Genomic DNA, 27,970 nt, shown 5'->3' with positions numbered 1-27,970 from the left:
GCCCGCCTTCTTCTTCCGGCGGCTCGGCCTGCGCCCGCGTGGCTCCCGCTTCTCTCGCTTCTCCCGGCCCCGCTCCCGGCCCCGGCCCCGCTCCCGCCCGCAGCGACGGCGGCCGGAGGAGGTAAGGCCCCTGCGCCCAGCCCCGCCGCTCCGGCCGGCCCGGGGAGCGGCTGCGGGAGCCTCCGGCTCGGCGAGGCCTTGGTGCGGCGTGCTGGGAGGAACCGCGGTTGTGTTACGTGCGGTCACCTGTAAAGAGTTTTCTATGTCAGGCAGGCGTACCGTGCGTGTCCGGCACACGGTAGCGTTTGGGTGCTGACTCCTGTTGACCGAAGGGATAAACAGAATGTGACAAATAAGGTGTTGTTTACTCATTGAAACATATTGAGGTTAAACTTAAATGTACAGGGAGATACGCTTTTAGTCCACACAGAGAGGTGTCGTATTAACCTCTGTGGCTTAATGTAATCTAAAATGATAAATAAATATGAGTAAGCAATACGTAAAATCCAAAATAATCTAAGAAGTAAAAGTGCAGACCAGGTTTACTTGCTGTTTCACTCACAGCTTTCCCCTTGGTCACTGAAGCTGGTAATTTCAGCTTGTTCATTGAATGTAATAAGGAAATTTAGTGATAATGATAAAGTAATAAATTCAGGAAACTTAACATTTTACTAATATCTATCTGGTGCATCTAAATGCTTAAAAATAATGCTTTAGTAGAACTAGGCAATAGTGAAAGTGTTAGGGGTGCACATATTTAGAAGGACCATTGCACTGCTTTAGCCTAGTCAAATGTTACTTATGTTTCTACATGAGTTTCTGGTGTGTCACTAACAAATTGCTAAGTAGCCATCTGAATTCTTAGTTTGGGGGTCACTCACTCTTATGTGTCTTCAGTGTTTGAGGAACAAGTGCAACAACTACCAGCTTCATCTCTGTTTTGTCATTTGTCCTATAGAAGTGCAAGGATGGTATCTATGGAAGAAAACTTTCCTCGAGGGGGGACCCAGAAGAAACCTGCAGAGGGAAAAACGCCCAACTCAAAGTTAGAGCGGGACAATTTGTTTGATGTATGTTGTTCGTGTGTTCTCAATTAACTCTTCTCAGAGCTCTTGCACTATCAGAACGAGGCCTGCAGTCCTTCCCATTCCTTACTACTATAGTAAACTATGGAAGGGACTTCTATGAAGGGATACCTGCTGACATCCACCTTTCTCCCGAACTCTTAAAGATCCCTGATGTCTGGTGCATGTTCAGTGTAATGACAGAGAAAGTTGAAGTGAAATTATTTAGGCTTTAGCTCTTTAAGTTTCCACAAGCATCTTATCCCAAGGTGTTTATGTAGTGAATCTGGTGTTAGTGGATATGGACTAAATCTGGTCTTTCTGTTAGTAGAGTGTGGTGCAGGTAGATCACTTGTGCCACTCTTCTTCATGCCCAAGATTCTCAGCTTTTTAAATGATCAGCCTCAGCCCAAAAGGAAATATTTTACAAGACTTGCAATGTAAATGTTAACAAGGTTGTTCTCTTTTTATTTTTCCCCCCTCTAATCCTAGTATTTTCTTCTAATTTTATTCCTGGCAGCAGAATTTTGCCTTAGTGCAACATTCATCTCTTTATCCACTTTTATGTTTTTTCCTCCTCTTGGCTTATCACCTGCTTTAGGTTCACCATGAAGAACAATCCAAGAAAAGAAAAAGGAGCCAAAAGGATCAAGGAAAGCAGAAGAAGTTCAAGGCAGACAAAATGGCTGCTGCTAAAGAGAATTTTGTGAATATTGAACCCCTCACAATAGAGGTTTGTGTATAAATGTTTGCTTAGGGTGACAGAGCACTGGAACAGGCTGCCCACAGAGGTTGTGGAGTCTCTCTCTCTGGAGATACTAAAACCTGCCTGGACATGTTCCTGTGTAATCTGCTCTAGGGGATCAACCTCTAGCAGGAGGGTTGGACTAGGTGATCTCCAGAGGTCCCTTCCAGTCTCTGCCATTCTGTGATTTTGTGGGCATCCCTCTTCTTGGCTACGTAAAAACATCATCTTCCTAGATAAACCTGTAAAATAGTTAATTGACTGGGGACAAAAGCGTATGATTGACCACTCTGATAGCTTTGACTTGCCAAGACATCCACAGCGTTTTGTTCTTCCTGCTCTTCCAGGCAGTCTGTGAGGGGATGCTGTTCCTTGGTTGTGTAAAAGAGGTCAGTGACTATGAGCTGGTCGTCAGCTTGCCCAATGGACTTGTGGGATTTGTGCCGGTCACGCAGATCAGTGATGCCTACAGCAAAATGCTGAGCAAGCAGGTTGCCCAAGGAGAACTCCTGGAGGTGAGACCTTGAACTGGGGCTGTGGTTTGTGTCTGGGAGACAGGGAGTATTAATAGTAACTCAGAATGAACCCTAAGGTCTTGCTGAGGAGCCTGGTTTCTGCTGTTTCACAGCTGATAGTCTGCAGTGCCTTAGCCTTGACTGAGTAGTCCACAACCTTTGTGGGCAGCCTGTTGAGCATGAAGAGATTTGTGCTACCTGTCTGCTGCTGAACCTAAATACTGATTCCTGGCTGTAGGCTATGATGGGAAGAAGTTAGTGGAGGGGTTGGAAGAAGATGTGAGGGTGCAAGCTTTTCTCAGGGGCATAGGGAGTAGAATGGCCCTTGCAGTTTAATTGTGTTTTGCCATGTGCAACATGCTGCTGTGTAGTGCTAATGTAGACTGACCTTGGTTTGCAACTAGCTTTTCTGAGCAAACTTTGCAATTTCCTGATAATGCTGATTACTGGAAAGGAAAAGGATGGAATAATCTGTTACCCTATCTCTCTGGCATCAGTGCTTCACAGATTTTCCCCAGGTGTTGTGGAATGTGAGATCTGCCAGGTACACTAGTCTTTCGGTGGTGGTGATATTTCCTGCTGAAGAGGGAGGTGAAGTTGGGGTCACTGTTGGCTCTGTAGATGTTCCTTCAGCTGCAGCCTCCTGACTCCAGCCCACACAGTGTTCCATTTTAAAAAAAGCCTACCAGTCTTGCTAACATGATATAGTGTCATCCCTTCCCCTGTAATGATATCCTGGTGCTGTGGGTTTTCTGGCCTTTAATGTCGCGTTGACAGAGAAACAGGATTTTCCTATTGGCTTTCAATTTCAAAACCTACTTCAGTACCAAATTCTGACCTTTGTTATTTAATGTTGTGAAATCTGCATTTGTCTCACTTCATTACTTTGCTGGGCAGGACTGGAATTCCCTCTCAGACATGTATTCTCCAGGGACACTGGTCAGGTGCATTGTAACCAGTGTTGAGAAAAGTGCTGATGGACGTCGGAGTATCAAATTGTCCGTTGACCCCAGGAAGGTCAATAAGGGTCTGAATGCTTCAGCACTGGCATCGGGCATGGTACGTGTTCTGGGTCTGGCACAGCCTCTAGGCTTTGGAGGTGCTTCTTGCACAGTGTGTAGGGGAACATTTCAGTTTGTCCTTGCATAGGATCAGAACAGACCTGGGAGGAGAGAGCCAGTATTGGGTCTTGGCTCCAGGTTGTCATTCGTTAAATCCTCATTCTGTTTCAATTCATACAAGGAAATTTTGATTTTTAATTACTTATTTCTGAGTAGGCTTCTTTATTATTTAGGTAGGTAATAATATTTAACATGCTTTGCAGAGGTGCTCAGTTTAGGTTTTGTGTTTCCAGCCACATGGTTGCAGGCATGTGCCAGCTATTAGAGCACCTGCTATTCTTGAGCATCACCATCTTTTTGCCTACTGGTTTATGGACTCTGTAGGTATGTAGATGGATAAGGGTAAAGTTGAAACTCTACTATCAGGTAAGCTCTATAGTAAGAAAGAATGTGGTGTTATTTCTGCTCTGGGAAGCTCAGCTCTGTTCTTATTAAACAAGTGGGTATCTGGGTGGGGATTCTCTTACCAGATGTGCATTGTTGACCCAGCTGTTTCATTGCATTACTGAATTGCAATGCTTCCCTCCCAACAGCTGCTCTCTGGCTTTGTGTCTAGTGTGGAAGATCATGGCTACCTCATTGATATTGGAGTCAGTGGGGCTCATGCTTTCCTGCCTCATCAGAAAGCCCAAAATTACATCAGAGCACTCAAGAGAGGTAAGTAGTAGTGCAGGATGCTGCGGATAAAGTAGAGACGGAGAATGACGGGGATTAAGGATTGTTGTATCTGTGGTGTTAGTGCATCTCAGTGAGATTGGGTCAAGGTGGAGTCTTTCCAAGTTGTTGAAAACAACAGGTTTGTGGGTGGTCTACAACAAGCTGTTGGGTTTCAGCCTCTTTTCTGACAGATTATGTTACTGTTCCAAGCCCATCCATCCCTGCTGGCAGTAGACTTCAGGTAAATGGAGAGGAGTTCTAACTTCTTAAAATAAAGGGAACTCTGAAAAACCTCTGGAAAGAGTGGAAGGAAATCCCCGAGTGTTTCTGATGAAGGTTTTAAGCCTACTTGTCTTTGTAGGATCTGACTTGAAAATAGGCCAGAACCTGAACTGTGTCATTGTGGAAGTCAAGAGCGAGGGAAGGGTGGTCTGTGTGTCCATCGACAGATCAGAGGTTGCTGCATCCCTTGCAACAGAGCGACAGAACTGGACACTCTCTAATTTATTGCCAGGGCTAGTGGTGAAGGCTCGAGTGCAGAAGGTAAGCTGTGGTTTGTCTTTTTGGTTTGGTTTGTGGGGGTTTGTTTTGTTTGTTTGTTTGTTTTTCGTTTAGCCTTGCCAGAGGTAGGTGACAAGTGGAGTAGAGATGAAAGTTTATGCTCTGGAGAATTTTGTGCTTCAGCTCAGTTACTTTACAAAAGCAAACACAGTTACCTGCTAGACACTCCCTCCACTGCATTCATCTAAGGTCTGATCTCTGTTCTGGTTGTGATGCCATGAGTATGAAGGCTTCCGCCTGGAATTGGTGATGAAGCCTGAAGCACAACAGGATCCGTTTTATACTTCTCTGGCCTTTGCCTAAGAAAAGTATTCCACAGACTAGTAATAGTGTTCTGAGTAAACACAGCATTATTGAAAAACTGAAGGATTGTTTTTGGAAAACAATGTAGAAAGCAGAATTGTTAACAGATTTCCTGTCTCTCTTAATATGCTTGTTGATGGACACTGACACTGCCTTTTTGTGAAATGTGTGATTTGCTCTTTGTGAGCTGCATAAAATCTGTGTGCAAGTTTTCTGACATCTTTTCCTTCCCCTTTCTAGGTAGCCCCCCTGGGAATCAAACTGAGCTTTCTGTCTTCCTTCACTGGCATTGTGGACTTCATGCATATGGACCCTGAGAAATCCATGAACTACTCTCCAGATCAAATGGTAAGGAGGATGAAGGATGGCTGATTTCATATGTTGCTTGCAACACCTCTTATCTTCTCTGGCATTTCATGGAATAAGCTCTGAAATCTTATTGACAATAGCTGTCTTCCTCATGGTTTATTTGAATCACTAGGATGGCTGCTTTAGAGCTGTAAAGAGCAAAGCCGTTCTTGAGTTAATGCAAGACTTATTTGGGAAATGTGAGAGATTGAAAAAGATAGAAAACTTCTCATGTGGTCGTGTACCAGACAAGCCTATAAACAACAGACAGAATCAAAAATCTCTCTTCTTGGAAGCTGTTAAAACAGAAGTGGTGTCTTAGTAGCAATAATGCAAAGTGCTTGTACATAGACAAAGAGTTCAGGTACCAGACATATTGTCTAAAAACATGAGCAATGTGCCTTTCTCCTCTTTTCTTTGCTAACTTGTGTTTAATGAAGGTATTCTCTTCTTGCAGATGAAAGCTTGCATCCTCTCCATCCACCCTGCCTCCAAGGTGGTGCGGCTGACCCTACGGCAGGCCTTCCTCCACCCGGGGGCATCCCTGAGCCAGCCCTCCAGTGGTCGTGTGGGGGCAGTGGTGGAAGAGTCCACAGTGAAAGCTTTCTACAAGCAGTTTGGGGCTATCTTTGAGCTTGATGATGGCACTTTTGCATTTGCACGGGTAAGTGCTAGGAAAGTGAGGGAAGTCCTCTGTAGCTATCTTTGCCTCCTGGGGAAGGAGGCTAGGAGAATGTTTTATTTTCTACCTTTATGCTCTTTGTGAGACAAATACAACAAAATCAGGACAATGTGGAAGGTGTTCACCAAATCATACCTCCCCTTGTTTGGGTTGGAATGTAGGAAGATTGTTGAGGAAGAACTAGTGAAATCTGCTGCCACTTGAACCTGAGGTCTATATCAGTGCTTCTGTTTTCCAAATGATAAATTTTAATTTGTTTTTTTTCTAGTTGAGACATCTTTCAAAAACCAGAAAATCCTTTAAACCTGGAGCATTTAAGATGGGATGCAAACATAAGTGTCGGATCATTGACTACAGCCTGATGGATGAGATGTGTATTGTGTCTCTGAAGTAGTAAGTTTCATAGACTCTTCCAGAAAATTGGTTTATGGGCTAGAAGGGTTTGATTGAGAGCAGAAAATACTACATTGGTTTGCTGAACTGGAGCTTGCCACTTGGGGGTTTTGGCTTGTACTTCTGTTTTCTTGCATATTGTCCCCATACTATAGGGGGCTGGGGCACCATCAGTGTGTTTGGCACAGGGAAGCTAAATTAATTGGATCATGTCAGAAGACTGTGTCTGAAGAGGAAACTGAACCTTGATCTTCCAAATCCTAGCCCCGTTTGCTGCTTCATCTTAGTATTTCTGTCTCTGTGACTTGAAGCAATGCAGATGATGGGTTCCCCATTCATGGTGCCATCGCTGGTGGCCATAACTGTGTGGCTGTCACCTGGAATGGAGGCTGATGAGCATCCCTCAGCTTTATATCCAGAGAGCTGTTTTGGGAGGTGGATCAGCTGGGTTAAAACGCAACTCGTAGAGCATTGTGGGTTTTCTGGGATAATGGATATTTAGGGCAAGGCAAAGAGGAGACTGTTTCCTCTTGTCCTGGATTTCTTTCAAGCTAATTGTTTGGTCATCTCTTGCTGTGTTTCCTTTCTAGTCAGGTTATTGAAGCACGGTTTCTGCAATTACAAGATATCCACACAGGGGATGTGGTACAGGTGAGCTCCTGGAGGACTGACACACACACACGGTGTGACTTATACCTAGAAAAATTATCTGGCTAATATCCATTTCCTCTGCCTAATGTGTATGTTCAACTTCTGATCCAGACGAGTCAGATGAAAAATAGCTGAAAAGCCTCTCCTTGCAGGACTTGATTAATGGAATGCAATACTTGTATTTTCCCTTTTTGTTCAGGTTTTCATTCATGATGCTCCTAAGACAATCAGATTTTAGTCACAGTCAGTCATATATTTATGGTCATGAATACATTTTTAGAAAGACTTGGCTGAGAGAAACTAAAACTAACTTTGCACTCCAAGTAAAAGTTCACATATAGAAGACCATCACAATTGGCTAATGGGCAGGAAGCGACTCTGTTATGATCATTCTTCTGTTGGAGTCATGACTGTATAGGGTATGTTTCTGTTTTAGTTTGCCAGAGTCAATTGGAATTTTGCAGAAGCAGCCAATGCTTAAGGAAAAGAGGCTGTAAACCAACCTCTTATATTGTATAAAAGTTAATGGGTCAGATTGGTTGGATGGAGCGTGGGTTGGACTAAGATTTTATTTTTTGGAGGTTGATTAGATTTGGTGATAACAGGTGGTACATTGTCTTGGCTGGATTCTGTGCACAGTCTGCTTTTTTTGTGCAGAATTTGATTCTTTTCCCTGTTTTGGGTTCTAGGGCAAAGTGGTTGCATTGAAATCCATTGGGATGCAGGTGAAAGTGACGGATGGGATTAAAGGGCTTGTGCCATCCATGCATCTTGCTGATGTGACCCTGAAGCAGCCTGAGAAGAAGTACAACATAGGAGATGAAGTCAGGTGTCGGGTGAGAGTTGCCAGACAGGGTCTTCAGCTGCTTTGCACTCTTTTTTTGTCCTGAGCAGCTGGATTGATCAGACTGTAGCAGATACGCTTTCTGAACCTTCTTGTTCTCTGTCCTTGTAGGTGCTAGAGTGCAATCCTGCAGGAAAGAAGCTGATCCTCACTTTAAAGAAAAGTCTTATCCAATCAAAGCTTCCAGTTCTCTCCAACTATGAAGATGCAAAACCAGGTCTTATCACACATGGCTTTGTGGTGTGTGCGAGAGATTTTGGCTGCATTGTGAAGTTCTACAATGATGTCAAAGGTTTGGTACCCAAGAATGAGCTGAGCTCAGAACCCATATCTTGTCCAGATAAAGTCTTCCATGAAGGCCAGGTAACTAATGTACTTATGCCATGCCTTGTGTTTGAATGCAAAAGAGATATGTGCAGTTGAGTTGGCTCCAACGTAAGTTCTTCCCCTTGAAGAACCAACTACACCAAGAGTTGTTAATCTCATTTTAAGTAATAGTTGTGCTCCATTTGAACAGAGTAGGCTGTGGAAGGGTCAGCTCTTCTTTGAGTGTTTCACAGAACTGTCTTTATTTTTAGGTTTTCTTTGTTCAGGTGTGCAGGAGTCACCATGGTATGTACTATAGGGGTGACACTTGGTTGAGTTACTTGTCTTAGTAGAAGCTTGGAGTTCTAGGCTGCAATTTCTTCTAAGGAAGTTAACATTTTTACCAACAGAATAAGAAGGATAAGATTTCCTGCCTCTGTGTTATTCAGGTTTTCCTGTTTGTTTCAAGTCTTATACATCTAGACCAGGCACTCTGGGAACCATGCTGTTCACCAAGTAGTGGTCTTTGTTGTGGGCAAGCTTATAGAGAACTTAGTCCTCTTCATTACTTTTTTCTGGTGTGTTGTTTTTGTCTTTAATCCTGCTTTTTGTTGGCTGGCTAAGCAGAAAGGTGTAGTTTTCTAGTCAAGATTTCTCACTGCACATCTGGAGGTACAGATTTTATTCTTAACTCTGCTACAGACCTGCCACGTACTTTTAGCAAGTCATTTAATAATCATCTGCTTCCATTTTGCATCTGTGTGATCAGAAGGACATTTGTCTCTGGTTGAACCTGTGAAGTGATAGTCACTGGCCTGCTATCCTTAGGTGTGAGATAATAGTGAACTGTGTATATATTATCCTGTCTCATTTTGTAGGTGGTAGCACACTGAGGGAGAGGGTCAGCTGAATTGAACTCTTGTTTTGTTTTGTTTTTTCCCTTGCTGCAGGTTGTTAAGGTTGTGGTCTTAAAATGTGAGCCCCAGCAGGAAAGACTCTTGTTGTCCTTCAGGTTATCAAGCAAGGCTGTCCCAGAGGACAAAAAGGAATGTACTGCAAAGAAGAAACAGGAAGTGAAGTATCAAATAGGAGAGGTATTGAATTAAATGACTGCTCCCTTTTTTGCCTTTCCCTACTTGTTTTCCAAACAATTTGCTATCAGTTTGAACAATTTTGCTCCAAGGAACGTTGTTGGTGGTTAGGAACTAGTATTAAATGTGCATTACCTATAGTGTATTTGGTCTTCTGGAACAAAAAACAGGTTCTCTCTTGTTAGAGGTCAGGATAAAGAAGTCTCAGGACAGTCCTGCTGGAGGTACCAATTAGTGCTCCTAGCTGGAGTCTTCTTCTTTGTGCTGCTGATGTTCCCTCACTTGAAAAGCAGCTGCTTTTCCTCCCTGGAAAAAAACAACTTGAGAAAAATGTTTTGAAGTGCTTCTCTGTTGTCTTTAGAAAGAACAGTTTCCAGCACCCTGCAGATATTGCTAATGCAGGAACAGGACAGTTCTAATCTTGTTTAAATGATTCCTTTTTCCCCTTCAAGTGAAAAGTCAAAACCAAGATAATGTTTCTAGCTCTTGATTTCTCTGGGAGCTGAAAATTACTTATTTTGCTCTCAATGTTGGCTTGCTTTTTAGTCCCAGTCCTGCTGATGTGAGATTTTTCTCATATAGCTGGGAGACCATGTCAGAGCCCTTGCAACATGGCATTTGGTACCCTGTGCGTCAAAAGAGGTGACTTCAAAGACACTTGGAATTTTATATCACTGTATTTGTTCTCTTTTCAGATGGTTGATGTGAAAGTCTTGAAGAAGAAAGATAATGGATTAGAGGTTTCTATCTTAGAAGATGAAGACAATGTGGCAGCCTTGATTCCCACAATGCACCTTTCTGACTTTGTTGCTAACTGCAAACTCCTGTGGCATTGTCTTCAAGAGGGAGATGTCCTGCCCAGAGTTATGTGCCTAAGTTACAAAGAAGAACATATTGTATCCTTTGCCACCTCAACCAGTAAAGGAAATCAGGGTGGGGGGGAAGGAAAGATCTGTCAGCAATCCAGAATATCTGCAACAGAGGATATACTAGTTACTGTGTTAAGTGGAAGTGTCTGTCAAGCTAGCGATGTTACAGTCATAACTTGCTTGTGTTATATAAGTGAGGCTCAGCAGCTGCTAGAATCCCATCAGAACAAGGACTTGGTTGTGGATTGACTCAAACCAACTTCTGGGCTGTTAATCATATCACAACCTTAGCAAAAAAATTTGGTTTTATACCAAAAATCAGAATGAAATATTAGGAAGCTGATGTTTGTGCTAGCGTGAAGCATGCATCTTTAGTGCTGAGCAGCTTAAGAGACATTGGTTACTAAACTTTAAGGTAGAGAGATCAAGACAGAAATTGGAATTGCAGGATTTTGAGTTCCTCTGCTGTCTAACCTGCAAAAAGTGCTCTAGCCCAATGGTTAGAAGCACCAAGAGATTTGCTCGGCATTGAGCTCATTTCATTCATCTCTTCCTGCTTTTCCTAACTGGTTGTTCAGATTCTGAGCAGAAAGTCTGCAGTGATTTCAGCTGTACAGGAGGAGCAAGTTGTGAGACGTTTCTCTGAAATCCAGCCTGGGATGCTGTTGACTGGTTATGTGAGGAATGTGATGCCATTTGGAGTGTTTGTGGAGTTTCCTTTTGGTGTGACTGGACTGGCACCCAAAGTGGTGAGCAATGCATTCACTTCAGTAAACTGCTAGTGTGTCATTAGGCATGCTTGAAAACAGGGCTTTTAGCAAAGGTACAGTAACAAGGAGGGAACAGTGGGATTGTGGATCCTGCATTTGCAGAGCTTCCTCCAGTAGGGTAAAAGCTGCATTTGAGTTTGTGTTTTAATTCACTTCCAAAATGAAGTAAAGGACTTCATTCAAGTGAGCTTAAGTTCAAACAAAAATTTTGTGACTTCAGTAATTAATTTTAATTGATGGCTTTTCTTCAGTCTTCGTTAATTTCTCCCATGCATTTTCCTGAAGTCTTAACTCAGACCCCTCTTCTGAACAGCACTATAGGTGGCTCATAGCTAGCAGCTCTGCTCACTAACCCTTGTCCCTTTGTTTCCTTTGCACAGAGCATGAGTGACAAGTTTGTGACGGACACCAAGGACCACTTTGTAGTGGGACAGACTGTGATTGCAAAGGTGATGAGCATTGATGAGGAGAAGCAGCGTGTACTCCTTAATCTGAAGGTGTCAGAGTGCAGCTCAGGCGATTCTGCTGCAGAAAGCTTTGCCCTGCTGAATCAATATTTCAAGGAGATGAAAGAAATCAGGAACTTTTTGAGAAGTAAAGGTAAAAGATTGCATGTGTTCTGCTGAAGAGGATGATATCACAAAAAAGGGGCTCTAGAGGAGGAAAAGGGAAAAGCATTTTCTTTTAAGTGAAAGAAAGCTCAGCTCAAGCAAAGACTTTGCTTCTAAGAGTAGCTTATTTGGAGAAGGGTGTGTGTGCAGTGTCTTGATGTGGACAAGAATGGTTTCTGGATCTACAGCTGGAACAAGCCAAATAAGCTGCTGCTGTTGTTGTAGTCTGCTAGGTTTCCTATGATGACTTCAGGCCAAAGCTCAGAGAATTAGAAATAAGGGGATAAATAGATGATCAAAATAGGGAGATACAATGGTACTAAAGGCTGAGTTCATTGAAGGGCAAATGAAGGTGACTTGCTCAAGTCCAGAAAGACTATTTCTGTGTGCCTGACTGAATTGCCACAAAGCACCAGTGAAACAAAACAGGCTTCCCAGTGCCCAAACCTGAATTTACCCAAATGCCTGAAAAGAATATGGGAGGCTCTCACTGGATGCAAACTCATGTATTAGAAACAGGCACTTAAGACCTACCCCTGCCAATTACTTAGTTTAGGAAAAACAGCACTGGTGCCTGCATGCTAGGGTGATATTTGTGTGCATTCTGTCTTTGTTGGTAACTCAACTGATAAGAAATTACCATGTCTGCCTTTGCCTAAAAGTGCTTTTTAAACTATGATAGTGAAGGACACCAGGTTTTTATTTTTTTACTGGCAGTCCAGAACTGTTCCTACTAGTCTTATGGTACAGAAATCCACATTTGTGCACAGTGTGATCATCAAGTTGTATTGTTGGTATTTGTGTGTCGGATAACTGATTTTCAGGAATTTAACTGCTCTGAGCCTTAGCAACGATCTGATCAACTAGACTCTATAGTGATGGCTTTACTAGCTTCATTACAAGGCTAATTACTCTGGCACTCTAGGGCTGGTGATAACCCAAAGCTAGTACTCATGTGAGGATAAGTTTGTACAACTAGATTTGCCCAGTTGTAGTACAGGTTTGCTGAATGAGGCCTCCAGCAAAGGTTTTCTCAAATGCTGTTTTTCTGGTGTTAGGAATACTGGATATATTAGATTTTTTTCTATCAAATTCTGTCTTTGCCTTTTTAGGTCATTTTTATATCCAGTAATGTTTAATCTTTTGTTTCCTGTAATTGTGAAGTGACAGGTCTGATTTGTGTTTTTAGTAGTATTGTGTTTTGCTTTTAGCTTTTCCTATATGCAACGCTGAGTGACAATGTTTGTGTAAAATTGGAAAATGTTCTCTCCAAAGTTATCAGATCCTGAATTTCACAAGATTAAATCTTAGAATTTACTTCTTTGCATTCCTACAGATTCAGCAGCATAAACTCTGTTTTCTGTCACGAGGGTGGACATCAATTCTTGTTCATACTTTCTTGAGCAAATATGAAAACTTTGTTTTGTGAAGAAACAACATAAGTAAAATTGATTGCAAACTTCCTTCTCTTTATATAGGGGAATCCAGAATAGCCCAAGGCCTTTGTGAATTGATGCCTGGAAAGGAGCTGCAGTTAGTTGTGCAAGATGTGAAGGAGGATGGCTCAGCACTCTTTGGTGGCAGCTGTATCACTGGCTGGACTGTGACAGCCACTCGCTACCATTTGGGAGGTGAGGGTCTTGTCTTTGCTTGCTTTGGTTTGTACTTTGAAATAACTGTCTTGAAATGAATTCTGCTGAGGAACCAACATCAGAGGAGTCTGATCAGACTAGGAATGGGTTTGGGGAGTAGTTTAGTTTCCTGATGTGTTACTGGCCCATTTGCATGATTCAGAAAATACCGCTTAAACCTACCTGTGCCTCTGTTAACACCATCTGTAAATGACCTAAACATGCCTCATATAATGGCCTCATTTCTGGTTGACCCCTGGTCACCAGTGTGATGTTCCTTGGGCCTCAATCCTAGTGCCAGTTTTGTTCAATTTATTTATCAATTATCATAATGAGGGGGTTGAATGCACCATTAAAAAGTTGCTGATTATACCAAATTGGGAGGTGCGGTTGACCCTCTTGAGGGACAAGTTGCCTTGCAGAAGGATCTAGATAGGTTGGAGCATTGAGCAATGATTAATGGGATGAATTGAACAATTCCAAATGCCAGATTCTACACCTAGGATGGAGTAACACGGGGCACACAGGTAAACTGGGAGAAGAGTGGCTGGAGAGCAGCCCTGCAGAAAGGGATTTGGGGGTGCTGGTTGACAGCAGGCTCAGTAGGAGTCAGCACTGTGCCTTGGCAGCCAAGAAGGCAAACTGCACTCTGGGGTGCATCAAACAGCATGACCTGCTTGTCAAAAGAGGTGATTGTACTGCTGAAGTCAGCATTGGTGTGGCCTCACCTTGCATATTGTGTGGAGTTCTGGGCCCCACACTTTAGTAATAATGTTATGAACGCATCCAGAGGAGGGCAAAGCTGGTGAAAGGGCTGGAAGGATTGTCCTATGAGGAGTGTCTGAGGACTGGATTTGTCAGTTTGAAGAAAAGGAGGCTGAGGGGCCACCTCATTGCTCTCTACAGCTTCCTGGGAAGGGGAAGTGGAGAGGGAGGTGCTGATCTCTTCTCCCTGGTATCTAGTGGTAGGACATGTGGGAATTGTTCAGAGTTGCACCAGTGGAGGTTTAGGCTGGACACTGGGAAGCATTTCTTTACTAAGAGGGTGGTCAAACACTGGAACAGGTTTCTTAGGTAGTTGGTGCCTCAAGCCTGCTGATTTTAAAGAGGTATTTGGACTATGCCCTTAATAACGTGCTTTAACTTGGTCAGCTGTGAATTAGTCAAGCAGTTGAACTAGATGATTGTTGCAGGTGCCTTCCAACTGAAATAGTCTCTGCTATTATATTGGACATCTTGTGAGGTCTGTTTTCTGCTCAGAGTTCCTTAGTTGAACCATACTGTGTGCAGAGGAAGTCCTAATATAAACTCCAGCTTACTCATTTATTTTCTTACTTTAAGAACACATTCCTTGGAACATGCTCTATCTGTAATTGCTGATAATTTTTATTTTAAATCAAAGTGACTTTGAAACAGAACTGAAATTTCAGTACTTTGTGATTAAAAAATTAAAGCAGAAATGTTTTGTATTATGCAGAACCAAACAAGTACATGCTGAGATAACTAATCAACCAATGAAACTAATATAAACTGCAAAGTTCAGCAGAAGTAACATCCCACTGTTTTTGCATTCATTTTGCTTTTGCACTAATTTTGCATTTTGTCACAGACAAACTGGTGATGTTTTTCTGCAGATGTTAGTATAATCTTTTTAAAACCTGCAGTATGTTGAATTTGTGTTGCTCAACCTTGTCTGCATTATTTAAGAGTTGTATTCTTCATAAAATCTATTTAGTTGTTCCATAAAAGTATTGGATTTTTTTCTGAATTTAAAAACCCACTTTTTTTTTCTCCTTGCCTAAAGAGAATTTTTTTTTTTTTCTTAAAGAGATGGCTTATACATCTGGCCCCCAAGTTGACTTTGTTACAGTAACATAGTTAAAATTGGTCACTAGGCAGGCCTTAACATTTTGGTCTTCAGGAGTTAAACTGAACCACAGGCAATGTTTCCTATCTGTCATGTGCCACTAGATCAGTGCCTTGTGATTCTTCACTGTAATCAGGAGATAAATCTTCTTATTCTCGTTTGTAGACAAAAGTGTTGTTCCTGGTGAGAAAACTAAGGCATTGGTTCTTCATGTGGATGCTCTCACATCCAAGGTGTATGTTTCTCTTCGGGAAAAACTGTTAAAACAAAGAGCCAAGCAAGTATGTATTCAGTTTTTATATTTGCATGTTTCTGTTTGTCTATCAAACTCTAGGTGATAAATGAATTAGGGGTGGGGTGCTGTTTCCTCCTTCAGAACTGTGAGAAGTAGAGTGGAGGGAATCAAAATCTTAGCGGGATAAGTCACTTTCCTCACTTCTGTCTAGCGCCTCACAGAGAACTCCCAGCACTCTGCCCTCGTGCAGCACATCGAGGAAGAGTTTGCCATTGTGTCTTTGTTGGATTCAGGCCATCTGGTGGCTATCCCCATAGCCTCTCACTTCAATGACACCTTCCGCTTTGACTCGGAAAAACTGAAGGTGGGACAAACAATCTCTGCAACCTTAAAAGAAGTGAAGGTGAATGACCATGGAGTCTTATTGGCAGTACAAGGCCCAGCAAAGAAGAATGTTTTTGTAAGGGTCCGGAACGAATCTGAGACAGCATTAGAAGAGGTGGTTGCAGCTGTCAAACACTCACTTTCCCTGGGGGATGTTGTTGCTGGTACTGTTAAATCTGTCAAACCAACTCATGTCACAGTTGCTATTGATGACAAGCTGATAGGTTCAATCCATGTATCCCGGATTCTGGATGAAGTCCCCATAGGCTCTTTTCCAACATATACTCTGAAAGCTGGACAGAAGGTGACTGCTCGAGTCATTGGAGGAAGAGAAGTGAATACTCACAGGTGGGAAAACGTGCTCATAATGTTACTTCTGGGGGAGTGCAAGGGGTGGAACAGTTACTCAACTCATTTAGGCTCCTCCCTCCATCACCAGATACTGTTACAGCTATCCTTGCTGCAGTAGTTGAGGCATTACATTGTATTAGAGCCAGGTTTCAATGAATTAGCTGTCCACCTGTGCCACTATTTATCTTGAATATAGATTGCAGAAAAAAAATCAGATTTCTAAACCCTTAAGGTCCGGTGGAAGTTTTACATGCAGGCAAGATTTGGCCCCAAGGGCAAAAATTGCCAGAGTATTTTGGGTAGCTGAGTTGCCACTGAAATAGTACTAGGAAGAACTGGGACTCAAAGGCTTTGGTAGCTATAGAGGGCTTATACTAGTTGGCGTTTTTTTTGCCAATGCAGAGGGATTACAGGTGACTGGGGCATGGGGAGATTGTGGGAAACCTTGATCATCTTCCTATTTTTTAGGTACCTCCCCATCACCCATCCACACTTCACACAGTCCATTCCAGAGCTCAGCATTCGACCAAGGTAAGTGTTAATCTCTGCTCTGTCTGCAGATGCTTCTCAGACCTTGTATCCTTGTAGGCTCTGTCCCTTGTTCCTCCCATTTGTGAAGGAGCTGACCATGAGCAAGGAGGCTCCGCGTGTATGCAGTTTGGCAAGGACTCTTATTCCCTCTTTCATACTGACTTGAGTCTGGGAGCTGTGTTAAACCTCACAGTATTTTCCGAGGACCTTTGAATGTCCTTTTGGCTTCAGTCTGGACTCTGGTATGTCCCTTCATGTCAAAAGGATTTCTTCTTGAGCCCAGGGAAGAATTAATCCCCTGCAGAAGGTTGCAGCTGGGGAGGGGATGGGGATGAATGTCACAAAGGTGTTGTCACAGTAGTACTGGCCCACCATAATCTCTGGGGTTTCAAACTCCTTTCTTTGTCATTAGGACAAAAGCTGCCTTACTGATGTCCCCTTTCTTTGTTTGCAAACAGTGAAATAGAAGGGGAAGTCACAGCAATTCTGAACACTGAAGAAGACAGTGCCCTGAAGAAACTTGGGCTCTACGATGTTGGACAGACAGTGACCTGTTTTGTGAAAAAGGTGAGATCAGAGTGTTCCTAAGAAGTGTGCTGAGGGAGCCAGCAAGTGAGGGTGACCTCAGAGGCCTGAATTCAGACCTAAACACTGACACTTCTGTGGTCTTCATTAGCTGTGAGAGTGGCACATGCAAAGTGCAGTGTCTTATGGGGAGAGTAGGAGAAAAGTCACAATTTCAATACTTGATGGATTTGAGCTGACTCATCCTTTTTGACAAGCCTGTTTGAAGCAGGTGCTTCCCACCCTGCACTCCAGCAAAATGGCCTTTGAAAAATAGCAATTCACTGCTGATTCCCTGTGTGCACTTGCCTGTGAACCACAGCACTATGTTTGCTAGCAAGAGTGGAAACCAAGTCACCATTTTTGCTTGGAGCAAGAGCCAGACTGGAGTTGATCTTTCTAGCCTTAAAAATTAGTGAATCCACTAGGAAAGGGGTTTTTTTTCCCCCAAAGTCTCATGCTGTCTTCTCTGATTATTTGGTCTTCTCAGTATAATATCCTCAAAAATTGGCTTGAGGTAGAAGTCGCTCCTGACATTCGAGGAAGAGTTCCTCATCTGCTGCTGTCTCTGAACACCAAGGTAAGAGGTCATTACAGATAAGCTACACAATTTTTCATCCATGCTCATGGCTATGAGTAGTGCCTGCAGACACTTCTGACATCCATGTGAGCTTGTAGTCTAGTACTCTGCCCTTTAGGCATCTCTGCCTCTTGCTGTCAAGCAAGTGCTATCTATGCCTGTAGCTAGTTTGGTCCAGGATAGCACAGCTGTTGAAGCAATGCTGAGCTATCAGGTAAGTGTACAGATTAAAGATGTGTTTAGAAAGTGTAAAGTTTTATAGGAGAAAAAGCTTGTGCAAAGCTCCTTTTCTGGTAATAGTGGAAATTGGTCTTTTCTTTCAGGTCTTAAAACATCCAGAAAAGAGCTTCAAAAATGGCCAGGCAATATCAGCAACAGTGACTGGAACAGATGTCACCGAAAAAAACCTCTGCTTGTCACTCACAGGTAAGGTGGAGCCTTAACAGCAGGACCCCATTGCATTTGATGTTTTACTCGGAGGTTGACCTGCACTCACCTCTCAGGTGAAGATATTACACTCCAGAGCCAAGCTCTACCTCCCTGTAGGACAGAACTGATCCCTGGGAACCTGACTTGAGATGTAGCAGCGTGTAAGGCAAAAGAGCTCAGACCTTCAGACTAAAGAATCACTTTACTACTGTCTCAGACTGAAGCCCTTTTCTGAGCCCGTATGAATATATTGCTTTCTGATCCCAGACATGAGATGGTACATTTGTCAACATTTGTTGGTTATTCTGGAACTGTAACTAGGGGACCTTGTCCAGGCTACCAAAGCAAATGTTGCTGTGAACTGAGTACCTAGGCCGCATCTTACTATAAGTTGTTAGGTTTAATATGTGACTAAGGAACTAACATCAGCTTCACTGACTCATTACCCCTGTTGCTTTGGTTGCATACTTTTGGAGTATTATGAAGCCCTCTCCTTCCTTCACCTTTTCCAGGAATTCAGTCATTGAAGCAGGGCACCATCACTGTAGGCATGATAACAAAGTTGACTCCACACATCGGTTTGACCATTGCACTGCCAAGTGGGAAGATTGGTAGAGTCAGCATCTTTCACCTGAGTGATACTTACATGGAGAATCCTCTGTCTGACTTCAAAGTTGGCAAGATTGTCAGGTTAGCAATTTTCTTTTTCTCTCTTGTTCCCTTCAGCTGCAAGGCTTAGAAATACTCCCCTTTGGTGGCAGGCTTTTTGCTGCCCTAAAATGATGCCGGATTTCTAAGGTTCAATCTGTAGCTAAGAAGTAATGCTGACTTACAACCTTATATGTGTTTGAGTGAAAGTCTTATATTTTCCATAGGTGAAGAAGCCTCTTTCAGCTGCCTTTCTAGGCTGTGTTTTGAGAGTACCTACTCTTGGCTAAGGTGCTGATGGGACTGAGGGAAGCAAATTATACCAGCTCTGCTGTAGTTCTGTGGGCTGTTTGTTTCCTCTAGAGCTTTATTCTGCTAGTGAAAATATCAGTTTTCTACCTTTATATTTTTAAACAGATATTAAAGCTTTCTGTTTTCTCCTCTTACTCTGCCATGCAGGTGTTACATCCTCTCCAATGAGAATGGCAAAATCCAGTTGTCTCTCCGGCAATCCCGGTATGTGTCATCCCTCTGGTCTGTTGATCTCCTATTAGTGAAGAAAAGGGTAGTGAAATACAGGAACTGTTGGTTTGGGTGGATCAGTGTGAAGTGTTAGAAGTTCAAGGACTGAATTTTTTTTAATGAATGAGACTTGTTCCTACTTCAGAAAAGATTTTTGCTGCATATCAGCAAACTCAAAGGTGTCTGACACTTAATTGTAGAGCTGATCAAATGGGTTCAGATTTAATTTCTGTTGATCATAGTTTCTAGATCTCACCTAACTTTTTTGTTTGTTTACTTGGGCAAAAAGGGAAAATTTCACCACTGCCTTCGCAATGCAAACATGTTAGTTTTCAGTGTTCAGCTGCACTGTAACCATTTTGATAAAATAACAGACTTAGTCCTAAATATCTCTTGAAACTGAGCCTCTTGCTTTGTCTTGGAAGAAAGAAGCATAAACCATGTGGAATGAAGTATCTTAGAAATAAGTGTGGGGGGGAAAGTCCCCAAGCTAGTGCTGTGCAGAATTTCAGATAACATTTCACTCTCCTCTGTTTCTTATTGTCAGAGGAAGCCAGGCTGATCTGTTTTGTTTGGCTTCGTTTACAGCAACATGTCTGTTCCCTAATGCTATGTATGGCTTGGCAGAGATGCAGATAGTCTATTAGTACCTCTGAATAAGCCAAAGGGTGTTTCTGATCCAGCATGTTTTCTAGGAAGTACTAACTGCTGTTAATACTTAAGTCTTTTTTCGATATCCAGAGCAAAATGTGAATTATTCACATGAGTGATTTACCTTCTAACCTCTCTCTTCTTTTAGACTAAACCCAAAGAGCAACAGCAAAGTGGAGGATGTTGAAATAATATCTATTAAGGATGTTAAAAAAGGCCAGCTAGTGAGAGGCTATGTCAAATCAATCACTCCTTCAGGTGTATTCTTTGGGTGAGTAGCATAAGAAAAGTATTCTGGGAAATGAAGGATCTTGGAGAACTTATTTTCAAAATACAATTCTGGGATCTTGTTTTGAGGGTGGTCTCTGGCATAAATCAATGTAAAAAAATGAATTATCTTCTGGGAATCAAGGTTACTGCTGCTCTCTTGAGCTGTGAAATTAAAGTAGGGAAGGTTATGTGATGCTATGTAGAATTGGTGGTGCTCAGATATTGTCTCTAGATTTCTTTTTCCTTTTCTCTGACTATGGGATATTTATTTTTTGTTTCCTTCCTCTTCTCAGCTTGTCCACTTCTCTTATGGGCCGCATCCTGTTCCAGAATGTTTCCCCTTACTTTGTACAGAACCACTCCTTATATGAAAAGTACCTGGCTGAAGGAAAGCTGCTCACTGCCAAGGTGCTTGGGTAGGTCTGATGTTCTTTAAAAAAGTGGCCATGAATTAATGGAAAAGAGGTGTTGGAGGAGGAGGAGAAGATGGAAAGAGGGAGGATAAAAGCTGAGAAGATTTGTAAGAAGTTCATATTCTTGCAGTCATTGTAAATACTCTGGTTCTTTCTTTTCTCTTCTTTCCTGCTATTTGTGGCAATGCACCAAAGTGTAAATAGAAAAGGAAAACACATTGAGCTCTCTCTCCTGCCCGAGGACACTGGGATGCCAAATATCTTGCCTGAGTCCCTAGGCCTACCAAGGTATGATGCAGAGGAAGAGAAAAGAGAGGCAGAAGACAAGGAAAAGAGGGAAGAGCTTAAGATGAAGACAAAACAGAGAAGAGGAAACTCTGAAAGTGAGCAGGTATGGATGTGTTTGTGCAGGACATGCTAAAAGGACTAGGAAAATCCACTAGAATCAGGCTGAGGAATTATACAGAGTAGGAAGAAAGATTAAATTGCATTGGAGATTAGCAAAGATCAGATTCCTACCCATTTGGGTAGGAATTAAATGGATTAAATGGATTAGCAGCTCAACTGTGTTGCTTGTGTGGCCCATTCTGTTGGTCTTGGCACTGTGTATGTAGGTCAGCACAGGTTTATCCTCTGTCTCTTATGTGAGAGGATAGTGGGGGATGCACCGCCCTCTCTATGCTGCCAAGCTCTTTCCTTTGTGACCAGAATTACCTGTAAGATTCATCCCAGTTGTTGCCTTCCACCTTGCACTAATTTCCCCTTTGTTGCAGGAGGCTAAGCCAAAAAAGAGGAAGAAGATCTGCCCAGCTGATGAAAATGACAGTGGAATTGAGGTATATTACCGGGAGGAGGAGGATGATGACCAGAAGGAAGAGGCAGCTAAAAAGAAAGCTAAGGTGAGACTTTTGGAGGAAAGCCTGAGCTTAAATGACTTTCCAGCCCTGTTGAGATTTATTAATTTTGGCTTGAATTATACAGTAAGTATAATGGCTGCATCTGAAAATGGCTTGAGATGGACTGAGTTTAACTCAGCAAAGGTGACCAGAGTTTAATGTTTTTGGTGGTGGGCTATTTTCAAGTGTGAGAAGTTAGTACTGGCCAGAGATTAGCCAAAATTGCAAACAGCAGTCTTCTGACCTCAGTGTAAAAACTTCAAATTAAAACCTAGGGCATTCTGTGTCTTCCTCTAAACAGATAAAGAAACCTGGTGAAGCTCCCAGGCTCCAGGTTTCCATAGGCTTCACCTGGGATGAAGACATGAATGCAGTGAATATACCTGTGCTGAATCAGAAGGAAGAGAGCTCAGAGAGTGAGGAGGAGGAGGATCCTCAGTCAAAGGTACTGTGTGTGTGCTAGTGCTGTCTGCACAGGAGATGCCACATGATGGCTGTCATGTGTCTCAGTATTTGCATGTCTGTCTGCCCTGTAGCAAAGCCTACTGACCCAAGGGAACATCTCTGACAGGTAATACAGAACTTCCTTAACTACCCTGAGCACTGCACTTAGCAGCAGATACCTCTGAAGCAGAGGAGAAAAGACCCTATTTTAGCATGGCTGCATTAAAATGGGGCTTCTCATGTTGGCATGCTAAAAAAACCCTAATATTTTGGGTCAAACAAACATTTTCATGAAAGTAAAACTCTTATATAAATCTCTTTTTATTTGTTTTACTTTTGTGATTGTTACTGTAAATTTACAGGAAAACCTGGAGATGAAAAACTTTTTCAAATTATAGTCCTTGAATTCAGAAAAAAACAAAAAAAAATCCTTTTTTGCTGTAGTTTTTTAAAATAATTTTCCAATTCAGCAAAACTGGAAAGAAGCTGTTGTTTTCAGGTTTGCTCCTCAGGATTTCCCCTCACCTCTGTAAAAGCTGCACAAGGCCAATCAATGCTTTGTTGCCCAGAGTATAGTTGCCATTTTAGACCCGAGTCACCCTAGTAATCTAGCAACATGCTCCAGTCTTGCACAGTTTCACCCCATATATCCTGGATTTTTACTGAGTGCAGGGTGGTGGTGAGCACTGGCTCAGAGGGCAAAAATGGAACAATAGGAAGGAAGGCTGAAGTGTGAATCCTGCAGCTAGGGGGCAAGATTAGCAAGGTATTTGATCCTTCATTTTGATCCTTTTATGCTGCCCTCCTTGGAGGTCTGAACTCTTCATCTGTGTTTGAAGAGGTGGAGTGTGTATATAATTTTCCTGTTCTCTTAAACAATTGGCCTCATCTTGTGCAAACTGCCAGCCTTGGACATTCTGTGATTTGCCTGTGCTTTAGGGGGGGCCTGCCTATTCCCACATGAAGTACCTGCTAGTTCTCCTTCCCTACTTATCCTATTTCAGCTGAAGAAACAAACAAAGAAGGAGAAGGAGCTAGAGAAGCAGAAGAAGGAGAAGGAGCTCTGCAAATTAGAGGCAGCACTGATGGACCCCAGTCGACAGCCCCAGTCAGCAGATGACTTTGACCGCCTGGTGCTGAGCAGTCCCAACAGCTCCATCCTCTGGCTACAGTACATGGCTTTCCACCTCCAGGCTACTGAGATTGAGAAGGCCAGAGCTGTGGCAGAGAGAGCACTTAAAACAATCTGCTTCAGGTAATAATGGGGCTCTTGTCTTTCTTTGCCCTGAAGAGTAAAGCATGGAGGGTAGTGGTGATGGGAGAAGAGCATTGGTTGCATCATCACTGTGTGTGTGTGTGGAGTGGCAGAGTCTGCTTGTGAGCTTAAAATGATTAAGTGGTAGCTATTGTCAGCTGGCCCTTTGAAGGTCTGGCCTGAGTAACCACACTTGGCCTGTAGCTGACTCGCTGCAGCTCATGAGCACAGTAGCTCCCCAAGGTATCATTGAGCACACAGGCAGCAGTCTGAAGGGTTTGGAAGAGCATAATGCTGTTGGCAACATTGTCTTAAAACAAAACATTAAGCAAACTGTGAAACTTGTTGCTCTTTCCATAGGGCTGCACCTTTGTGTATTAAATAATCTCTACTGCATTGTTAACTACGTTTTGTTTTCTTGAATCATCCTTGTGGCTTTTAATTACAAACAACAGTGATCAAAAGCTGTTGTGTGAAACAACTGCTATGCTCTGTTCTAAAAGTGGTGTTTCAGTGAGCAGTATGTCACCTTCCTTTGTCCTGGAGACAGGCTGCAAGTCAGTGAGTCTTTGCAGGGTGGTTTGCAGAAAGCTGAGGAAGGCTGATAAAAGACTAAATATTCTTGTTCACATCTGCTTTAAGGGAAGAACAGGAGAAGCTGAATGTCTGGGTAGCTCTGCTGAACTTGGAGAACATGTATGGTACTGAGGAGACACTGATGAAGGTCTTTGAGAGAGCTGTTCAATACAATGAACCTTTGAAAGTCTTCCAGCATCTATGTGACATCTATGCCAACTCAGAGAAGTACAAGGTGAGATATAGTGCAAGCAGGTCCCAGGCATGTGTTCCATTCAGTCATGCCAGGAAACTACCACTGCGGGCTGTGTAGTCTTCTAGCTGTCAGACATTATGCCTATCTTGTCCCTAACTGGGATTAATAGTTATGATTGACAGTGGACAAGGAACTATTGATACTTGCTTCTCATAAGTGGTGATACCTGGGCCAAGAGTAAGAGTTTTAAAGCTACATGGTTTTATTATGACTGTGTGATCTAACCCATCTCTGCCCTTACAGCAAGCAGAAGAATTGTACCACACGATGCTGAAGCGTTTCCGTCAGGAAAAATCTGTGTGGCTGAAATATGCCTCTTTCCTCCTGAAGCAAGGCCAGACTGAGGCTACACACAGGCTCTTGGAGCGTGCTCTCAAGGCTTTGCCCACCAAAGAACGTAAGCACTCCCCTTCCTGTTGATAATGTGGACCATATGTTGACAGGTCTCCAGTAGATGGGTAGCTCTCTGATAGTTCTGCCTGTGACAGTGTTTGAAGTAAGTGAAAAGTGCAGACAGTTGGTGCTAGATTTGCTGCCCTTGACTCTAAGGCTGCTGCCCTTCTGTAATAAAACTGCTGTAATGGGCAAAAGCAAAGCACTCAAAGCAAAGGAGGCTCTAAGTCTTACAGCCCTCTAGAAGAGTTCAGTTGGTCTGGTCCCAGGTTTGTGAGGCTGCCTGTGGATGCTGAAAGATGTAAGAATAGATTTGTTTTCTGCAGAGGTCTGGAATGGGAAGTGAACTGTGACCCTTCTCTCTCCCACTCTGATCCCACCTTGGTCCAGAACCATTGTATAAGAGCCTTTTGTCTCTGGGTAGAGACAGTTCTGTCTCTGTGCTGTTCTGTGTAATACTTGTGGTTTTCCATAGGGAAGAGGGCTGCTGTGATAACCTAACGTGTCATTCATTACTTGTTCCAGATGTGGATGTAATTTCAAGGTTTGCACAGCTGGAGTTCCGTTTTGGGGACCCACAACATGCCAAGGCCCTGTTTGAGAGCACCCTCAACAGCTATCCCAAGCGGACAGACATCTGGTCCATCTACATGGACATCATGATCAAACATGGCAGCCAGAAGGAAGTACGGTGAGTTGTGCTACAGCAGGCTGGGAAAGGGCAGAGTACAGTGCTTGGAGTAACACTTGAGAAGAGCAGAGGTGCTCTGCAACATGAGGTTATATTGGGCCTCCCAAAGTAAAGCAAAAGAGAATTTGCATCACCTAGAGAAAGAGAAGTGAGATGTGTGGAAGGGCTTATCCTTGCCAGGACTGGGGAGACTCCAAAGAGATCCAGAGGGGAGGGGGACTAATTTGTAAATAGTGACCTGCATGACAGAAACTAGAGGACTTGCACTGAGGTTCATCTGTCCCTCTGGAGGGATTGCTTTGTTGTATCTGAAGGGTGAGATCAAGCCCTTGTGTATCTTGTAACATAAAAATGGAGAAATGTTGGTTTGTTGTTTTTTTTTTTTTTTACTGAGAGCGGACAGGAGAAAGTCCCTTTTCCTACCTGATGGATCCAGCCACATCCACTTAATGAATGCAGGGTCAAATACAGTGGCTGCATCCAAGCTTAAGTTGACTAACAGCCTTAGAGTTCTGCAAGCAAATAGAAGGCTTCTAATTAGAGGTTTTGGCCAGTTGTCAGGAATCTCTTTCATCAAGCACCAGCACTTCACAGCAGGTTGAATGTCTCCCCTGACTTTCTGCTCTTTGTTCAAAGGCAGGATACAGGGCTAGTGTTGAGTGCTGTCAGCAACACAGGGATCTGAATCACTTTGGTTTCTTGCAGGGACATCTTTGAGAGGGTCATACATCTGAGCTTGGCACCAAAGAAGATGAAATTTTTCTTCAAACGTTACCTGGATTATGAGAAGAAATTTGGCACAACAGAAAGTGTCTTGGCTGTTAAAAGAGCAGCACTTGAGTATGTGGAGACCAAGAGTTCCCTTGCTGACACCTAAGTATGGTGCACAGCTCTCTGCGCAGTGTGGGGACTGAGAGATTTAGAGTTCCACTGTGAGTGTCCATGGACCATGAAGTTGTGGAGAGTATTGGTCTTTTGACCAAAACAAACTGGAAAGAATAAGCCATCTAAGGAAAATATTTGATAAATCTTGGCAGCTTGGTCCAGATGTTACAAATAACCTAATCTGTTGATGACTTTGAAGACTCATTTTTAAATACAGACTGTTTTATAACAAATACAAACATCATACCTGTTTTACTTTCCTGGGGAAATGGTGCAGTGACCATCCACTATTTTGAAGTACAGTGATGCCTTATAAATTCATTTCTGTCTTTGTCAAGATATCAGAAGATTCTTGCCTTTTGGCTGAATTAACACTTCGAAAGTTTTATCTCAAATGCCTTTGTACTCCTCACAGTTGTCAGAGCAATGCAGAATTGTGGCATAGTTGAGGCTGGAAGGGACCTCTGGAGATCATCTGGTTCAAACCCTTGCTCAGAGCAGTGGTCAGTTAGAGTAGATTGCTCAGGACCATGTCCAGTTGGGTTTTAGTTTCTCCAAGGATGGAGACTTCAGCGTTGCCAGACAACCTTTTCCGGTATTTTACCATGTTCACAGTAAAAAAGTGTTCTTATGTTAAAATGGCATTTCTTGTATTTTAGTTTGTGCCCATTTCCTCTTGTCCCTGCACTGGGCATCACTAAGAAGAGTCTGGTTCCACCTTTTTCATGCCCTTGTGTCAGGTATTTATATACATAGGATAAGATCCATCTTGAGCCTTCTTAGGTGGAGAAGCCCAAGCCCTCTCAACCTCTCCTTGTATGCTCCAATCCCATAATCGTTCCCCTGTCCCTCTGCTGGGCGCTCTCCACTAAACCTGTATCTCTCCTGTACAGGGGAACCCAGTACTGGACACAACACACGAGATGTCTCATCACTGCAGAGTAGAGAGGAAGGAATGACCGTCTCCTGACCTGCTGGAAGAGAAATACTCTTCCTAATACAGCCTGGAATGCTCTTGGCCTCTTCAGCTGAAAGGCCACATGCCTTTAAAGCCCACAGCATCCCGATATCATAGATCCCATGATCACAGCCATCTCTTGTAACAGGTGCCTGATGACAGATAGAATTGGTGATTTTCAGAAGTGATTATCTCTTAAGAGAGGAATCAATGCAGTGAAAAAAAATAGAGGGTTTTTTGTGTTGAAAAGGGGTCATCCCAATCTAACTGTCTGCTTGAAAAAAGCCAAGTATCTTGCTTACTTAAGTAGGCTCTGTCACTGGTGTTGGTACCTTATGATCTGTATTCTTGTAACTCTCCAGTAAGATGTAGATGTGATCATCCACATGTTTTACAGTTGAAGAACTGAAGGCAAGAGGGGAAAGCAGGGTATGCAAACAGATGTGATTATTCAATGTAAACACTAGTGACTAGGTGCCCAGCTTTGAAATATCAAACTTGAAGAGTCGTCTTCATTGTAGGTGCTCTGAACTCAAAGTCAGAGCTCTGCAGAATGCAGCTCTTCTGTCTCTGTGAATGCTCATTGTTGTGGGCATGCCCGGTGTTGAGAAGGCTGAATAAGCACTTAATTCATTCCCAAGTCCACTGGGATCCAGAAACAAGTCATTTCACCTGTCCCAGGTAGCGCAGGGAACTGTACTTGGGTTTTGCTTAATGCTCTTCTAGAGGAGGAAGCTGCTTTCAACATCCAGTAACAGCTGCTGTTTTGTTTTTTTAAGAACACAGCTGTAATGGTGGTGGTTTTTTTAAAATGAATTTGTTATGTAATATAATATGTAAATAAGCATCGCAATAGAAACCAAGATCCCTTTAAGGTATTATTTCTTTTTGACTAGTGGGGCTGTTGTAGTCTACAGTAGTCAGCAGGAAAAATGAAACACCTGTGTGTAGTTCTTCATACTGGAGGAGCCTGGTTTGAACCCATCTTCTGGCTGGGAAGTATGCCCTA

The 27,970-nt window shown here is 42.9% G+C and overlaps 1 protein-coding gene across 2 annotated transcripts; it reads left to right on the top strand.

Moving 5' to 3' along the window:
- Positions 1–15: 15 nt before the first annotated feature.
- Positions 16–26,642, top strand: PDCD11 (programmed cell death 11). Of its 2 annotated transcripts, XM_051616699.1 has the most exons (36): positions 16–121; positions 959–1,070; positions 1,666–1,797; positions 2,157–2,324; positions 3,222–3,383; positions 3,979–4,102; positions 4,464–4,645; positions 5,207–5,314; positions 5,772–5,978; positions 6,265–6,389; positions 6,980–7,040; positions 7,730–7,876; positions 7,996–8,247; positions 9,141–9,284; positions 9,977–10,177; positions 10,729–10,899; positions 11,301–11,520; positions 13,010–13,162; positions 15,195–15,310; positions 15,476–15,996; positions 16,468–16,530; positions 16,989–17,097; positions 17,585–17,674; positions 17,998–18,100; positions 18,616–18,793; positions 19,211–19,267; positions 20,073–20,195; positions 20,488–20,610; positions 20,803–20,998; positions 21,381–21,506; positions 21,805–21,948; positions 22,952–23,202; positions 23,845–24,013; positions 24,278–24,431; positions 24,953–25,118; positions 25,824–26,642. In XM_051616699.1, the coding sequence occupies exons 2-36, from the start codon at positions 969–971 to the stop codon at positions 25,993–25,995; spliced, it is 5,520 nt and encodes a 1,839-aa protein (XP_051472659.1). In that variant the 5' UTR covers positions 16–121; positions 959–968; the 3' UTR covers positions 25,996–26,642. The 2 variants fall into 2 exon arrangements, with proteins under 2 accessions (XP_051472659.1, XP_051472658.1); XM_051616698.1 differs by lacking the exon at positions 7,730–7,876 and having other exon boundaries at positions 38–121.
- The last annotated feature ends 1,328 nt before the right edge of the window (positions 26,643–27,970 follow it).

Source organism: Apus apus, chromosome 4 (genome assembly GCF_020740795.1).
Source record: "Apus apus isolate bApuApu2 chromosome 4, bApuApu2.pri.cur, whole genome shotgun sequence".
In the NCBI taxonomy this organism is placed as follows: domain Eukaryota; kingdom Metazoa; phylum Chordata; class Aves; order Apodiformes; family Apodidae; genus Apus; species Apus apus.
This window is presented reverse-complemented; position numbering and strand designations above follow the sequence as displayed.